The following is a 17,895-nucleotide window of genomic DNA, read 5'->3' on the forward strand; positions in this document are numbered from 1 at the left end:
ACTTCCTTCCTCAACCCAAATGCCTTTCCCCTTTACATAAGGTATAAGACTTTGTTTCCTACTTCGTGGAGATAATAAACACCAGTCAATGAAAGGTCCCTCAATTTTCTGACATCTCTTACAAATATACCCACATCCATATCCAACCTTGCTTCTTTCTTTCATCGATGCCAATTGTTTCCCCCTTCGTTCTTCCACAACAAAAACAGGGTCCTTCCCCTATTTAAAGCTAACCCCTCCCTCTGTGTTTTGGAGCTCATTCCCTCTTGTCTCTTTGACAGGACTTTCTCCGTCGATTATCTCCCCTCTCCCCTGAGTCTCTCACATCCTCTTTCCTGGTTCTTCTCCAGTGGCATTTAAGTATGCTAAAGCTGGCTCAACAAACTCTCTGTAAAGGGCCAGATAATAAATACTTTAGACTTTGGGGTCATATATAGTGTTAGAGATGATAGAGATAGATAGATAGATAGATAGATAGATAGATAGATAGATAGATAGATAGATGATAGATAGATAGATAGATAGATAGATAGATAGATGTGATATATGTGTATTTCCCTTTGAAATACAAAAACTCACTGGTCATACAAAAAGGGCTGCAGACAGGATTTCACATTTCCACACACACCCCCAAGCTATAGTTTGCTGTCCCTGTGCTAAAGAAAGAGAAATGGAAGAGTCTAGGAAAATGGTCACATGTTTCAATCCCCTTCACTCCACACCCTAATATAGCTCCTTCTTTGAACCAAAAGTCTGCTGGGACCCATAACAGATGGGAATCCCCAAAGAGAAATCTGAGGTTGAATGATCTCCCACACACACTAGGTGGACCATCCCAAGATAAGCTGAAGAGCACACAAAGGTCGAAGATCAGACACAGTCCATCCTAGGAAGAGTCTGGCCCAGGGGGTTCAGGGGGCTCCCAGGATAAAGTCAGCATCACTCCCATGAGTGTGTGCCTGATCCCTCTGGCCCCAAAGAACTCCAAAAGGAACCGTGTCCTGAGTCTAGTAGGAAGTGAGGAGATAGGAGAACAGAGAGGCACCTGCTGGTGCACACTTGGACCCCCTGAGGTGGAGATTCGCCCTTCTTCTGCCACTTGGGAAACTGTCACTGCTTAAAGTTCTCAACCCCCAGATCTGAGCTCCAAAGGAAAACAAGAACCCCGAGAGGCTCTGGAGGGTCCTGAAAAGAAGATGGTCCAATATACTGGATGCCCAGCAAAGGAGGGCTTCTGGAATAGACAGACAACTTCAGCTAAGGATAATAAAAATAAGAATCTAAAAATTTTCAAGTGTGGCACCAAAAAGATCTATGGAGCTAAATAAAATGGGAATAAATAAAAAGAGGAGTTTTGCTGGAAATTAAAGAGGATGACCCCTGTAAAGGGCCAAATGAGTGGCTATCAAGACCACGTGGAAAAAATATCTCAGATCACAAAGCAAAAGGCCAAAAGATGAAAATCATGAAGGTTGGGGTCCTCAGAAATAACTCAGGTTTGCAGGAAGTCCCTTGGAAGGCAGCAGATGCTACAGAAAGAGATCAACCACTGAAGGCACAGGCTGAGTCCAAAGACCAGCTCTGCCCCTTACCTGCTAAATGTCAATAGATAAGCCATGATACTCCTTCATGCCTCAGTTTTTCCAGCTATTAAATGGGGTTGGTCATTACTGCAACCTCACAGAGTCATTGTGAAGATTCAATGAGAGCTCCTGCATCTATCTAGCAAACAATGCATGTATAATAAACCATTGGGGTAAGGGGGACCTCATTCAGGTGCATCACTATCTGAAATTAGACAATCATGAGAGGTGAGGAAGGGGGATGGGTTTGGGCCAGCTTCACCACGGACTCCCTAGCATGACTTGGAGACATGACCACAGACCCCTGCTTCCCCATTTCTCAACCCACGTATTAGGGGAAACTAAAGCTTCCTCTTCTCAGATGTGGGAATTTCCCCTAACCCCAGATGAACAGTCGATTGGACCAATGGTCCCCTGGGTGGTGGGCTTGGAACAGGATATTCACCCACTCCGCAGTCTATGGGCTGCATGGTTTTGGTACTGGTAAGTTGAGGACAGGTGTGGAGGTGGTGGGGAGACAAGTATAGAAGGAACAGAAAATGAAATGAATGCCGGCCTCCCCCATGGCCCTCCCTCCACCCAGAGTCTCCTTTCCATAACCACCTGCTCTCAGTCAAAACACAAACAATTCTGATAGTCATGGGCATTTGTTGATCAATAAATTAATTGATTAGGAGAATGTCTACTCACCCTTGTATATGATTCAGGGATTGTTCCAAAGGAATTTCCCTGTTGAGTTGTGCTCAGCTGGGGGTAGTACCAGCTTTCTAGGGGATGGTTTTGATTGTCATAATGATAGGGAGAGGTACCTCTGGCATATAGCAGGTATTACAGGCTTAATTACGTCCCCCCCTAAAAAGTTCATGTGTTGAAGTCTTAACCCCAAGACCTCAGAATGTGACTGTATTTGGAGATAGGGTCGTTAAAAAGGTAATTATGGTAAAATGAAGTCATTAGTGTGGGCCCTAAGCCAATATGACTGGGGTCCTTATAAGAAGAGTTTAGGACACAGATATGGGCAGAGAAAAGACAGCCATGTATAAGCCAAAGAGAGGAGTCTTACAAGAAACCAATCATGCCAACACCTTGATTTTGAACTTCCATTCTTCAGAACTGTGAGACAATGTATTTTATATATTTTTGTTGTTTGAATCAGTCTGTGGCACTTTATTATGGAAGCCCCAGCAAACTAACACAGTGGACAAGGACCACATGAGGAAATAGCATTTTGAGAAGCTCTAACATTGCAAGAGCTAATAGCCCCAGAAGGTCCACTTGGCAGTAAAGTGAAATACTTCATCAAAGATCTTCACGAACCGCAGAGTTCAAAGGCACAGGCAGGTAGATGTCTCCATTGCTGTCCTGAGGATCTGACCAAGTCACAGCCCAGCTTGGCCATATCAGGTGGGTGTCTTGTCTCTCAGCTGGTCTGCCTTTCCAGGCCTTCCGTGGGCCAAATCTAGCAGAGGGCTAGTTCCACCACCTAGCTTGATCAAACCTCACCTGGGATGTTGAGAAAGTTGCTTTTCAAGAATAACCTTGCCCCATCTGCTTCCCAGCAGTTGGTGCACATCAGACAGGCAGCAAGGGAGCCCACTCCCAGTGCATCATGGTTCAGAGGACCCAAGTTATTTTGAGCTCCAGTTCAATCACCCAGACCCCAGACCCCCAGGGAAACATCACTTCCTAAGTGTCATGATCAAGGACTTGGTGAGCTTCCTCCAGACCCCAGAACTAGGAGACCATCACTAAAACATGTCCCTCCAGCTCACCAGCGACTGTGGACTGAATGTATGTGTCCCTCTTCCAAAATTCATATGTTGACACCCTGCCCCAATGTGATGGCATTCAGAGGTGGGGCCTTTAGGAAGTGATTAGGTCGTGAAGGTAGCAGCCCCCTGAATGGGATTAATGCCTTTATAAAAGGGCCCCCAGAGAGCTCCCTTGTCCCTTTTAACATGTGAGGACACCGCAGAAAGAAGCATCCATGAACCAGGAAGCAGGCCTTCACCAAACCCTGAATCTCCCTGCACCTTGATCTGGGGCTTCCCAGCTTCCAGGACTTTAAGAAAGAAGTTGTTTATGAGCCACCCAGAATGTGGGGTTCTGTTACAGCAACCTGGAGGCACTAAAACACCATCCAACTGAACAAGGCCCCAAGTCCTCACCCTAGAAACGGTCTGACTTACACCCCAGGGAACTTTCTACATCCAGGCTGTCGGTCCCTTGGGCGCCTCCAAATCAGTTCGTGGAGAAGCAGGGCCTTCCGTGGAAGGGCAGGAGGTTCTCATCTCCAAGAGCCAAGGGGCAGTCAGGCACAGACTCCCACCCAGTGACCCTGTCTCATCCCTGGGGTTCAACAGGAACATTTCCGCTCACAAATCCAATACGTAGCTTTGTTGCAAGAGAGGTCATTCCAAGTGCCTCCTGTGTTCATGCTGCCACAGTCCTCCTCGTGAGCATTGTTAGGTTCTGCTGGTTCCCAGTAGCTGAACAGAAGGAAAAGTGGGTGTGAGAGGGGTGAATAGGTGGAGCACAGGGTACTTTTCAGGGCAATAAACTACTATTCTATGTGATACTGTAATGGCAGACACATGATGTCGATACTAGGTGTTCGTAAAACCCATAGAATGTACAATGCTTGGAGTGAACCCTAATGTAAAGTATGGACTTCGGTTAATAATAATGTGTCCATTTGCTCATCAATTGTAACAAATGCACCACACAAATGCAAGGTGCTGATAACAGAGGAAATTTTGTGTTGAAGTGGAGCATATATATAGCAAATCTCTGTACCTTCAGCCCAATTTTTCTGTAAATTAAAAAAATTAATTAAGTCTATTGATTTTTTTTAAATTGGGGGGAAAGGTCTTCATGGTACAAGACTCCCTCTTCTATCCAATCACTTCTCTCAGCCTCTCAGAATTATCTGAAGATTCGGCATCTTCCCCTTTACCACAACTTGTCTGTCCTAACTCAGCCCCACCTCTTCCCTCCTGAATCAATTTCCTGCATCTGGTCAACGTCTGCCTCCTCTCCCAGAGAATACTCCCTTTGTATCCCTAATTCTCCCAACCTCCCAAGTGCTAAAATGTCTTAGGTCAGGACAGATCCTTGTTTGGTGACTCAGGTGCCTGATATTTATTAAAAGACACAGAGGAAAGAGGAAGTGAGAGGAGCAGGATGGGGCAAAGGGTGAAAGTGAGCCAGGATGTGGGTTCAGCTGAATCTAGCCTCAGCCTGACCCCACAGGGACCTCTGGAATGTGAATAGCATCACAGAGTTGTCCCAACTTGAGACAAGGTGTCCAGCCTTCGCTAGCCAATCATTGGTTGTGGGCTGACCCCAGTGGGGATAGGGTGACTTTCTTGATGAGCAGACTTCCACTCATCTGAGGACAACTGTCTGGAGAAAGCATAACTGCGACCCTTTCTCAGCCAATACCCTTTGCTGGCAGGTGGCGGCACTGGCCCTACGAAGGGATCTGAGCTGGGAGCCCACAGTGCCACACCTTGTGGGCCACCTTTATTACAGAGCTGTGCCTCCTTCCAAGGACCTTTATAAAAAAATGAGATCCCCACTTCCGGCAAGATGGAGGAATAGGTGGACGCACCATACTTCCTTGCACAACCAAGAATAGAACAACAATAATTTACAGATATAATATCACTCAGAACTGTCAGAGGATTTATCTGAATGGAAGTCGGACAGCCAAGAAGTTGAAGTAGACCCGTACATCCAGGCTGGTAGGGGACGCAGAGCCGGGCGGGCGCAGGGCTGGTGCGGGTCGGCGGCGCGCGGAGGTCGGGGGAAATTTGGTGCAAAATTGGCGCGACAGCCATCTGGGGTGCAAGGACGCAGCGGTGATCCCTGAGTACACAAGCAATGGCTGGGGGAACCAGTGGGGCAGCGACTGTGAACCAGGGCAGAGCTCGCAGCCCAGGATCCCAGGGAAGGGTCTGAGCCCGGGAGAACGGAACTGCCGCCATGGTTCCCTCCCGTCCCCGCTCCTGCCCCCGCCCCCACCCCCGCCCCTGCCCCCACATATAACGTCACAATCTAGCAACTGGGGTGCCCAGCCCCGGTGAACACCTAAGGCTCCGTCCCCCACCGTAACAAGAGCGACCAGACCGGAAAAAAAAAAATTACAGGAGAGATAGGGAAAGACACAAGACATGTTTCCAGCAGAACAGATCAGTCCCCCCAGGACTCATCCTTTAGAGCGACCAAGAAATAGCCAATCTATCAGATGCACAGTTCAAAACACTGGTGATCAGAAAGCTCACAGAATTGGTTGACTTTAGGTGCAATTTAGATGAAAGGATTCAGGTTACCATAAAAGAGATGCAGGAAGATATACGGAGGACAGCCAATAGTGAAAGGAAGGAATCTGAGTCTCAAAACAATACAGTGGACCAGAAGGAAGATAGAATCAACCAAGCAGGAAAGCATGATGAAATAAGAATTCAAAAAATCAAGGAAAAGCTTAAGAGCATCCAGGACACCTTTAAATGTTCCAACATCTGAATTATAGGGGTACCAGAAGGGGAGGAGCAACAAGTGGAAAAGTTATTTGAACAAATAATAAAGGAGAACTTCCCCAATCTGGCAAAGGGAACAGTCTTCCAAGAAATCTAAGAAGCTCAGAGAGCCCCAAAGAAGTTGGACCCAAGAAGAAACACACCAAGGCACATCATAATTACATTAGCCAAGGTAAAAACGAAGGAGAGAATCCTAGAAGCAGCAAGAGATAAGGGGACAATAACCTACAAAGGAGTTCCCATCAGACAGTCAGCTGATTTCTCCAAAGAGACCTTACAGGCAAGAAGGGGCTGGAAAGAAATATTCCAAGTCATGAAAGACAAGGACCTACAGCCCAGATTGCTCTATCCAGCAAAGCTCTCATTTAGAATGGAAGGGCAAATAAAGTGCTTTTCAGATAAGGTCAAATTAAAGGAGTTCATCATCACCAAGCCCTCATTTTATGAAATGCTAAAGGGACTTATCTAAGAAAAGAAGATAAAGAAAAGACATGTATAGTAAAAGGACAGCAAACTCACAATTATTAACAACCACACCTAAAGCTAAACCAAAAGAAACTAAGTAAACAACTAGAACAGGAACAGAACCACAGAAATGGAGGGCACATGGAGGGCTAGCAGCAGGGGGGTGGGAGGAGGAGAGAGGGGGAAAAGGTATAGAGAATAAGTAGCATAGAATGTAGGTTGAAAATAGATAGGGGGAGGGCAAGAATAGTACGGGAAATGTAGAAGCTAAAGAACTCACAAGTATGACACATGGACATGAACTAAAGGGGGGGAACGTGGGTGGGAGAGGGGGTACAGGGTGGAGGAGAGTGAAAGGGGAAATGGGACAACTGTAATAGCATAATCAATAAAATATATTAAAAAAATACAAAAAAAATGCGATCCCCAGACAAAACACTAATATTAATAATAATAATAATAATAATAATAAAGAGCACCTAGAAATCCATAAGAGAAAGACCAAAATTCTAATATAAAAAAAAAATATATGAATGGCTAGGTCAACAAAATGTAATACATATGGCTATTGAATATACGTGTTTAGTTACTATAAGAGCAATGCAAGTTAATACTACACTGGGATTTTATTTTTCACTTGTAATTAAAACAACAAAATTCCAAAAGTTTGATGAACATGTGGGCCAAAAAACTATAGTCAGACTGCTGAGAGGTTAAATTGGTATAACCAGAATGGGGGACAATTTTTTTATATTTATTTAAAATACAAATACAGCCCTGGCTGCTGTGGCTCAGTGGATTGAGTGCTGGCCTGTGAACCAATTCGATTCCCAGTCAGAGCACATGCCTGGGCTGCAGACCAGGTCCCCAGTAGGGGGCATTCAAGAGGCAACCACACAGTGATGTTTCTCTCCCTCTCTCCCCCCTCCTCTAAAAACAAATAAATAAAATCTTTTTAAAAATTTTTTTAAAATACAAATACATACACTCCTTTAGAAAGTGAAGTCTAATGGCTGAGTGAATAGACTTTGGAGCCAGGTTGGTTGACACTGCCACCTGCTGGCTGTGTAACCTTGGGCAGGTTGCTTAACCTTCCCATGTCTCAGTTTCCTCATCTTTAAAATGAAGACAATACTACTTTCCTTATAGGAGTATTAAGATTAAATATGTAAATGGGTGAGTATCTGTATAACACAAAAAAAATGAGATCCTATTCATCCTTTTTGCAAATCAAAATCTTCCTCTTCCTCTTGTCTTATAGCCACTCCACCTTTCTTTTCTTTCTTTTTTTTTTCCAACCATTAGCCTGGAGACTTGATATATTTGAGCAGTTAGCTAAAAGGTAGAGATTATTGCAATGGAGAAAAATCAAAAAGGTGCAAGGACCAGAAGCCCTACCAGAAAAAGAACATCCTGGGCCTCCTTGTCCAGTCCAGCCTGGAATTCTAGAGAACCTGATGGTTTGGACTGGACAAGGGCCCACAATGAGCAGGGAACTCAAGAACTCTAGATACTTGCCTCAAAGTGACAGGCGACCCATCCAGCCACTTCCATTTCCCTTCGTGCTCCTTGTCACTCAGCCCCAGCCAGTACACCCGTGGAGAGCGGTGAGCCTTGGCCACAAAGTTCTGCAAGTACAAACTCTATTCATCCATCAATTCTTCTACACAACCCCTCAGGATGAGGGTCCCCTCTCTGTTCTGTCCCTCACACATTTAGGGCTTTTGAATGCCACCCCCAAAGTCCCTCCCAGTCCCTGTGGCATCCAGAGCATGATCAACACCTTCCTCCTCCTTGAGCATGTGCAGTGAGAATAATTATGTTATTTTCTCACAAGACCTCTGGAGTGCTATGCACTTCAGTTTCCTCATCTGTAAAATGGGATAATAGTAGCTACCTCCTCATAGGGTGTGAGGATTAGATAAGTTATTAGCATAAAGTACTCAAAACAGTCTCTGATGCACACTAAGTACTGAGATGCTTTCACATTTAACATGATAACATTTAAGGGACATTTTAATAATAACTGATGTCTTGGTTTCCTGGGTACTTCCGGGAACTTCCTGGGTACTTCCACCCTGCCCTGCAGTCCTGACCTACATTCAGACAGAAAAGGAATCCATTGCTTCAGAAAAAGAGTGTGAAGAGGAAAGAAAGGAGAGGAGTGGAGCTTCCTGCCTTTTCGTATTTGAAAAGCCCAGGCTTTGAGGAGAAGAGAAAGGACTTGGGTCAAAGACAAAAGATCAGGAAGAAAATATGATTAAAAACAACTCCTGCCGTGGCAAACTGACCTGTGACAAGAGAAACCAGCGGAGCAGTTGCCTGGGGTGGGAGGGCGGAGGTAGGTGTTCTAAGCCTGGCTTGGGTTGCCAGTTACATAGCTGTATGCACATGTCAAAACTGAATGTACATTTAGGGTCTGGGTATTTTACTGTATGCAAATCATACCTCTCTCACCCAATACTCAACCAATACTAAGATTCCTGAAAAGTTGGAGAGGAGAGAATACAAAGGGAAAAAACGTTACAAAGCTGCAGACATGGTGGGTGCCAGAGAGAGGGGCCCTGCATTCATCCTCAGTGAACCCCAAGTGATGGCCAAAACCCCAGATGGGGTTGGAGACTCTTAAAAAGTCAAGGGGACCTGGACCTTTGTTTCTAGATAAAGCCCCAGGGAGCTGTCAGGAAACCACAAAGACAAAAGGACTGTTTGGCTTATCAGATTAGAGTAGTGCCTCGCACATAGCACATCATGCACGCTGAGGAAATGTTGGTTCAGGTAATAAATTAATAAGTGGGCTATGCACTTTGCACAGATTATCTCATTTGATCCTCACTGTGACCACAGAAGCAAGTATCATTATTATCACCCTTTTATAGATGGTTCAATAACTTGTCCAGGGTCACTCTATCAGCGAACACCAGCTTGGTAGACAGACGTCGAGGACCAGACCAGTGGTCCCCTCCACCCTTACTCCACAGAAGCTGTCCACTCAGAAGACAAAGGGAGGATCCCCACAGACTAAGATTAACTGCCTGCAACCCAGGTGTAACGGGAGCACAAAAAAATCTAAATGAGTTATTTAAATCAAAGGAATATTTTTTATCTAATTTAATCCCCCAAACCCTTCTATGTTAGCTACTCATACAAATGATGCTATGAAATGGAAGAATGAAAACACAGGGAGGACCTATGAGGAAAAAATAAGATAATAAATCATCTTAATAACAAAGTAATAAATGTATTCAGTATTTTAAAAATAAAAATCTAATAAAAAATAGTTAACTATCTTAACAAAATCCAACCAAGTCAATAATTGCATTAAAACAAACATAGTCTAAAAAACACCAATTAAAAGCTGAGGATTGTCAAATTGAATTTTTGAAAAATAAGACCTGGCTGCATGGTGTCTATAAGAAATCCATTTTAAAAACAATGACAGAAAGGAGTTAAAAGTAAAAGGCTAGGAAAAGACATACCACGAAAACACCTGGGTCGAATCCTGGCTCTGACACTACTTATAAGTGCACTCTGTCTTTGTCTCCTCATCCGTGATGTACAAATGGTGTGAGCTGTGCACAAATGGTGCTACTACCTAACTGTAGTAGTACTAAGTCATAAAATTATCTGTAAATATTTCAGTTCTCCTTCTGCATATGCACAGGTAAAACTGTTTCCCTACCACTTTACAGCATAGGCATGCCCATGTAAGTGCATGCAGTGGAAGCTATAAGAGTCCGAGGGTAATTTGCCCCAGACACTTTGACCATTGAGCTGTGAGGACTGTCTGTTGCTTCAGCATAACATATCCTTTCCTGACTCACACAAGAATTTGCAGGGTTTTTATGAGGATGATGTTAACACAGATAATACGTGAGATGTTTGGAATACAGTCTCGGAGAACAGGAAGTGTTACCTAGGAGCTAGCAAACTGAGACTTGAGGAAAATAACTAACCACGACCAAGATTTGAACTCAAGCCAAGCATACCCTCCTAACGTCTGCGTGATATTGCATCAGTAAGAGCATGCTATGAAAAGTTTCAGTCACTCAAAAGCAATTCCAGTTTCACTCCATCCGGGCCAGGAAAGGATGTGTAAACCTGGGAGAGAAGCAGGCTGGCCCTGCCAGTTCTCATGGGCTTGGAGGGGACAGCTCACCTGCTCAGAAAAGCTATTGATGATGACCAAGTGAGAGTAATTCTCTTGGCAGAACTTCCGGGCCTCATCCCATGACTTGGTGTTTGGGGAGAAGTAGTAGCATTTGCCCTCGAAAGGGAGCCAGCCCTCAGGGCAGGTGATCCTTGGACAGTCTGGGAACAGGATAGACTGAAATGAGAATCACTCCCACGGATTCGTGCAATATGCCAGCTTTGCCATGCCCCCCATCTCGGGATAGTTCCCCAAGTCCCACTCACCTAATAAGCCCCGAAGTTCCACCAGGGACTGGTTGGTGTCAGCTCTTACTTGGTCAATGTCCTTCTTCAGGCCAGCAAGCCCCGTTATGCCAGTCACTGTCAGCAGGCAGGGCAAGAGGGTTAGAGACCAAAACCCCCATCTACACACTCACCCAGCAATGACAGCAGACACAACAGAGAGAAGCAAATGCCATGCTCCCCACTGCACCCACATTTTTGTGGGGGGGTACTACAATGCAAAAACAACATGCTCACTGCCCAGGGGGATTCTTAGAGTGGCTCAGAGAAAGGATTGATCTTGGGCCTGGGGAAGAATGGGGATGGTGGGCTTCCTGGAAGTGGTGGACTTTTGAAGGAAGACAGTGATTCAGTTACTGTGAGGAGGTGTGACACAGTAGACACGTTGGAAGCAAAGGTACAGAAGCAACTATGTCAGGGAAGGCTGGCGCAGTAGAAGTTGAGGGAACCTCATAGGAGCTTGAGTGCAAAGTAGGGTGAGAGGCAATGTCCTGTTCTTTGAATGCCAGGTGAAGGGTTTTGTATTGGATTCTGGGCAGTGAGAAGCCACTGATTATTGGTGTCGGGGAGGGAGGGTGGAATGCAGCAGTTTTCAGACTTCAGCAGTCATGGCGAAGATCATGCCAGCCCAGAAAATTTTCTACAACTAATGTGTGTATTTCCACCACTCCCACACAAACTTGTCCTCTCCCAACACTCCCTGGGATCATCAATAGGTGGCCCTTCAGTTAGAGGAGACAGAAATATAAGCTATATAGACATAGGTAGATAAAGAGGTAGAGATAGGGACATACGGCACCCTTGACACCATTGACACCCTTGACACCCTTCCCTCTCACTCACCATCATTCCCAGTCAATCCATCCCCAGGCCTGGTCAGCATGATCTCCTAAACCTTTCACTTCCCACACTTCTCTCCATCCCCACAGCCACAATTCTCATGCAAGTCATCGTCACCTCTCACCTGTCCAACCACACCATACTCCTCCCTCATGCTTAAACAATGTTGCCTCCCACCACAGAGCCTTTGCACATCCTGAGACCCTCCACCCTTCACCTGGTTAATTCCTTCTCTTCTTTCACTCAGCTGCAATACCATTCCTGAGGGAAGCCCTGTATGACCCTCCCAAAGATAAGATTAAGACCCCTTGTTAGACTTTTTCTGAGAATCACCTTCCTTTAGACTAGTCATCAAAATTTGTAATTTTGTACTTTGGAGGTGATGATTTGGTAAACAGCTCTTTAATGCCTGTACCATCCAAGAGAAACAAAATGTGAACCATGGGGGTAATTTGAAATTTTCTAGTAGTCACATTTTTTAATGTCAAAAAAAAAACAAGTAAAATTACTTTGAATGCTATTTCTACTTATCCCAATATATCCAAAATATTATCATTTCAGTGGGTAATCAATATTAAAGATTATTATTATAAATATTATTAAGGCATCTTACAGCCTTGTTTTGTAGCAAGGCTTTGAAATCAGCGTGTGCTTCAGACTTGCAGCACATCCCAGTTCAGAACGAGCACATTTTGGGTGCTCAGCAGCACAGCGGCTCGTGACCGCCTTGTTGGGCAGCACAGGTGTGCGTGGGTAGACACACACACATGCACACACACACATGAGCGCGCACACACACACACACACACACTCCACAGCATCCAGGCCTGTGTCTAATGAGTTCACCATCCTGCCCACCCAACCTTGACCCCGGTGCCTGGCGAAGTGCCTGGCAAAGATGATCCTGGAGCTGAGTCTGAGGATCACAGTGATGCTCAGTATGCATGGCACGAAGCAGTAACTGGAAACACTCACCATTTGCCTGCCATGCCCTCTGCTGAAAGCTTAACATCTTCAGTTCTTCCACCACCTCCTGGTCTATGAGAAGGAGTCCAGCTTGAACCCAATCCTCCTGTACCCCATCCCCAGTCTCCCCAGAAGCCCATCCTCACCCTACTCACACTTAATCAGGGTTACAGCCAGACCAGTGCAGGCCAGGAGCAGTGACACCACCACCAATACACACAGGAAAACCATCCATCTCTCCTCTTGGTAGCACCCAAGATCCCCAGACTTCTGACTGAGCCAGGGAACTGGAGTTGCTTGGGTGGGGAGCGTGGGGGTTGGGGACAGAGAGTCCAATATTGGTGCTTGAGAGAGGGCAGAAAGGAACCTTGAGCCTTCTCCAAAAGGAAGGGGACAGAGGTCTATGGTCTTGGCTCTGTCACCTGATGGAGTCAGCAAGAGGGTTTTGGGCAGAGAAAACCCTGAAGAAGCCCAGAGCATTTATGGAGCACTTCCTATGTGCCAAGCATTCTGTTACAGCCTTATATTATTAGGCCCTCGCCCTTATGGCATAGACGTACATAAGTAAACTGAGAGGTCATGCTTGACTTGGACCCAGCTCTGCCCTTACCCTCTACAGTGCATTGCCTTCTGCCCTCCAGAAGCTCTGCCCAAGCTGCTCCCCATTCAAGGAAGCCTGTGGACCCATGCATCTAAGGCAGAGAATGTTTCTTGTACCTTATATGCAAGCAGGAGGTGGGGCCCAAAGAATATATGGCAGACACCCTGATCCCCTGGGGGGATCCCCTGGGGGTCTAGTCTAGACTCAGGGAGAGGTAGCTTCTGAGAGGAAACATTTCTCTGCCCTGTGGTCTCACTCTAGAACTCTAGGACTGAACCAAACACACTGGCTCCTGTGAGAGGAGACAGAGGAGAATGTACACAGGACTTACTTACTAGCTTGGGATGGCTGAAATGGAGGATGCTCCAGACCGGTGCCTGGGAGAAAGAGGGAGAGAGTTTCATGCAGACGTTACTGAAAGACTCTGTCTTCCATGATCAACAAGGTTTCATCCCCCCGATTTGCTTTCTAGTCAGAATTGGGGGACTGGGGAAAGGATGTCCAGTTGTCCCCTTTCAGGCTTCTTGAAGGGCTTTCTCATGGCTCACCCAGTTGAGATGTGTAGGTGACAGGGGTCAGATCCAGGCCTGGAGGGAATCAGAAAGATAACAGTCATGCAGAGCAAGATGTCAGCTAGGTGAACACAGAAGCCCCAGCCCTAGATTCTCACCTGAGATCCCCAGGTGCTTGTGAGGAAGTGAGGGGGGTTCTGGATTTCTTCCTAAGGAGGAAGGAAAGGTTGCTCAGGCCAAGAACAGGGCAAAGCCAGCACTGGGTCTCCTGTGCCCCAAGCCCCAGCTCACCTGCCCTTGGAGGCCTTGGTGGAGCCAATGAACCTGAAGAAGAGAAGCTCAGAGTTAGAGCTGGTCTGGATGAAAATGATATCAAAGGCAGTGATGGAAACAAGGTTGAGATTATAATGGATGGGGCTGGGCATGAGAATGGAATGGGGGTTAGAGACAGGAACAGAATTGAGATACAATAACCAACCATCCTGGACTATCCAGGACTTCCCTAGTTTTAAAGCTGAAAGTCCCACATCCCAGGAAATCTTTTGTCCCTGGGAAAACTAGAACAGTTGGTCACCCTAAATTAAAGGCATAGGTAAGTTTAGGGATGGAGATGAAGTCAAGGTTGGGGTTGGCATGAGGGTTTGGATTGGGATGAGGGTCAGGTTGAATGTGGATCAGGGAAAGTGATGGACAAGGGAGTAGGGCTGTTGTTTTTTTATCCAAAGCCCAGTCTTTTTTTTTTATGCCATTGAAATCAAGGGGAAAATCCTCCATGCACACAAAATACCAAACATTGGAAAAACAGATTGTTTTGGTCTTGACGAGAGAACTTCAATTAAGCAATCTGGCTAGCCTACCCCTCCAGTTAAAGTTGTTTGATTGTTTTTTTTTTTCTGATTGCAGTAATCTGAAGGGAGTAGGCCTATAATTCAGGATGTGGCTGAGATGAAGAATGGGGTCATAGTTGCATTGGGCGGTGGGGGAAAAGTTGAGCTGGGATAAACTTGGGTTTGAAAAAAGGGAGGAAGTTGAGTTTGGGTTGTAGTTGTGTTGGGGCATGATGATGGCACTGGATTGTGAAATGGAGATGGGAATGGAGAGCTATTACAGCTGCACTTGGATCTGGGGAAGGGGCTAGGTTTGGGGAAGGGGTGGCCCTGAAGAAGAGGATGGGGTTTGTCTGGAGCTGGGTTTGAGAATCATGTTGGGACCACATTGGAGGTGGAGACAGGAGTCAGTAGACTCCCATTCACCTCCCACCTCATCCAAGCCCCACGGAGCCCTGAGACCTCCCAGGCTGGCCCCAGTCTAGACTCGGAAGTGGAGGACGTGGAGGCCCATCCCACATGGAATGGCCCCTGTCCAGTCACCAAGGCAGCCCAGCTGTGGGCCATCCAAGTCTAAAGGCAAATCTGGGCCCTGGCTGTGAATGTCGGGATGTTGGGGAGCCAACGGTCCACTCTTGTTTCTCAAACACCAGCTTTCCTGTCTTTGGGTCTTTGCATCCACCAGTTCCCTCTGGGCTTCTCTTCCTAACAAATTCCTCCTCATCCCTCAAGTCCTGCTCTAATGTCCCATCTTCTAAACCCCCAAACCTCCCACCGTTGCAGGCAGAATCCTCCATTTCCTTCAGGATTTCTCCAGTCTCTTGGTTTTACCCCCCTTAAATCTGTTCACCTGGGGTTGTTCCCAGCACTGACTTCCCCAACAGCCTGAGATATCATCAAGGGCAGGGCAGAGGCATGGGTCCTCCTGCCATCAGAGTGCCTGGCATGGGATGAGCACACAGCAAGCTGACCACGTGTCTACAAAACCCAGCTAATGCCCCCTGGAGACCTAGCTCCCCTTCCAGCCCACAAGCCACATATCTCTTCATCTAGCCTCTGAGAACTCCTCTTACCTGGCTTGGGAGGAAGGTCCTTATAGGGAGGCGCCATGTTCTCATAATCATCAGCATCCTCCTCCTCCTCCTCTCTGGTCCCTTTCAAAGGAAAGACAAGTGAGCACCCAGCCCATTTCCTCCTCAGTCCCTCAGGCCCCAGTTTTCAGCCCCACGGTGGAGATGCTATAACCTGGGTCCTGACCACCCCCGGCTCCCAACCCAAGTCTGGTCAGGGCCATACCTGGCAGGTCCCGGCACCCAGAGTTAGTATACAGGGTAGGCATGGCTGTAGCTAATGCAAGAAACTAAGAAGGCGCAGCCAGAACTTGACAGCTTCTGTCCGTTGTCCTTCCTGCTCAGGTTTCTAGGGCTCCTCTCAGTTCCCTTTTCTTTAAAGACAAGAACATGCAAATCCATCTTGATGGGAACCTCCCCCAGACCACACACACACACACACACACACACACACACACACATCAAGGCTGTGGTTGGCATGAGGGTTTGGATTGGAGTGAGGGAGCAGTTGAAGATGGATCAGCAACAGTGATGGGCATGGGAGCAGAGTTGTAATTCAGGATGTGGTTGAGATGAAGAACGGGGTCATAGCTGTGTTGGGGGATGAGAAGAAGTTGAGCTGGGATGAACTTGGGTTTAGGAAAAGGGAAGTATCAGTTCATACATAGAAGTAACAATAACAACAACCCTTGCATTTGAGTTTCTGCAGAGTACCAAGCCCTGGGTGGAAAAGATGAATAAGCTCCTTCCTTCATGGAACTTTCCATCAAGACAGGAGAGACCATAAACCAGTAAAGAAACATAGAAATAAACACTATAATTTTATTGTCTTTCCAATAGTGAACAACTATTTTTTTAACAAAACAGGGTAATGGGATAGGATGGGAGCTAATGTAGAGAGGTGATCAGAGAAGGCTTCCTGGAGGTGGTCACATTTGTAACAAGGTGTAAAAGAGATAGATGCTAAGTACTCCCACATTCCAAAGTGAAGTTCTAGGACACTGGATCAGTTAGCTATAGCTGCATAAAAAATTGCCCCAAAACTCAGTGACTTAAACAACAATAGCACTTATATTTTCTGTGGTTCAGGAATGCAAGAGCAGCTTAGCCAGGGGGTTCTGGCTTGGGATCTCTCATAGGCTTGCAGTCAAAATGCTGACCAGAGCTGCAGTCATCTGAAGGCCCAAATGGGGCTGGGAGAGCCTTTTCCAAGATGATGTCTTCATATGGTCCTTGGCAGAAGGCCACAGTTCCTCACCATGAGAGCTCCACCAAGGACTGACTGAGTGTCCTCACCACATAGTGGAAGCCAGCGTGGAAACCACTGTGCCTTTTATGGCCTAGCCTACAATCCCAAGCTATGATCTCCACTACACTCTATTTGTCACATGGGCCAGCTGTGAGTTGTTGAGGGAGGAGACAGCACAAGAGCATGAATGCTGAGATGTAGGGATTGTCAGGGCCATCTTGAAGGCTGGCTACAGCAGCCACATAGACAGAAGTTGCAAAGGAAACTTTTTCACACTTAGCTTGATGTCAGCAAGTGGGTACTTACTTACAAACTGAAAGTTAGAGAGGGAGAGGACCGCCTTCCCCCGTGGGAAAACTAAAAGAGGAGGTTTTGACTCGCACCCAAAGCAGCATGAGGTGAAAGGATGGACATAAAAAAAGAGCTGCAGTAGCAGTGGCTGCATGTTTTGAGGCAGCAAGGACGTGGGAGTTTCCTGTGAGCCAGGTGAAGGTGGTGGATTAACCAGTCTGAAGGCATCTGGAGAACACTGCCCAAGAGGGCAGCCTGCCTGTATTTCTCAAAAGGAGCACTGTCAGCCTTTTGGCCCAACAGCCTTAGAAATTTCCATGGCTCCTCCCTTCTCTCTCATTGGCTATGGCAAAGGGAATGTTCAAAAGATGTTCCCAAGAATATCTCATGTTCTACAAGGTCTTATGCAATGTGACCTTGCTACTCCATTAAGGAATACAGTCTAATTTCTCCTCCTACTGAATCGGAGCTGGTCTTAGTGGCTCTTTTGTAACAAACAGAATGTGGTGAAAGTGA

At 46.3% G+C, this 17,895-nt stretch overlaps 1 protein-coding gene across 3 annotated transcripts; it reads right to left on the reverse strand.

Moving 5' to 3' along the window:
• Positions 1-1,186: 1,186 nt before the first annotated feature.
• CLEC17A (C-type lectin domain containing 17A) lies at positions 1,187-16,193 on the reverse strand. 3 transcript variants are annotated; one of them, XM_036032365.1, is made up of 12 exons: positions 16,066-16,193; positions 15,843-15,923; positions 14,234-14,266; positions 14,101-14,151; positions 13,979-14,017; positions 13,766-13,807; positions 12,985-13,125; positions 12,839-12,901; positions 11,006-11,101; positions 10,749-10,900; positions 8,108-8,217; positions 1,187-4,072 (listed from the first exon to the last, which is right to left on the reverse strand). In XM_036032365.1, exons 1-12 carry the CDS (start codon positions 16,106-16,108, stop codon positions 3,940-3,942), a joined length of 984 nt encoding a protein of 327 aa, XP_035888258.1. In that variant the 5' UTR covers positions 16,109-16,193; the 3' UTR covers positions 1,187-3,939. The 3 variants fall into 3 exon arrangements, with proteins under 3 accessions (XP_035888258.1, XP_035888257.1, XP_035888259.1); XM_036032364.1 differs by having other exon boundaries at positions 12,985-13,173; XM_036032366.1 differs by lacking the exon at positions 12,839-12,901 and having other exon boundaries at positions 12,985-13,173.
• Between the last annotated feature and the right edge of the window lie 1,702 nt (positions 16,194-17,895).

Source organism: Phyllostomus discolor, chromosome 8 (genome assembly GCF_004126475.2).
Source record: "Phyllostomus discolor isolate MPI-MPIP mPhyDis1 chromosome 8, mPhyDis1.pri.v3, whole genome shotgun sequence".
Lineage (NCBI taxonomy): Eukaryota > Metazoa > Chordata > Mammalia > Chiroptera > Phyllostomidae > Phyllostomus > Phyllostomus discolor.

Excerpts from the sequence above, each read along its gene's own strand:
- CLEC17A (XM_036032364.1), bottom strand. The coding sequence starts at position 16,108 with ATGCCTACCCTGTATACTAACTCTGGGTGCCGGGACCTGCCAG. Across the intron at positions 13,808-13,978 it reads CACCTACACATCTCAACTGG|GCACCGGTCTGGAGCATCCT; the intron begins GTGAGCCATGAG and ends TCTTTCTCCCAG. Across the intron at positions 10,901-11,005 it reads GGAACTTCGGGGCTTATTAG|ACTGTCCAAGGATCACCTGC; the intron begins GTGAGTGGGACT and ends TCCTGTTCCCAG.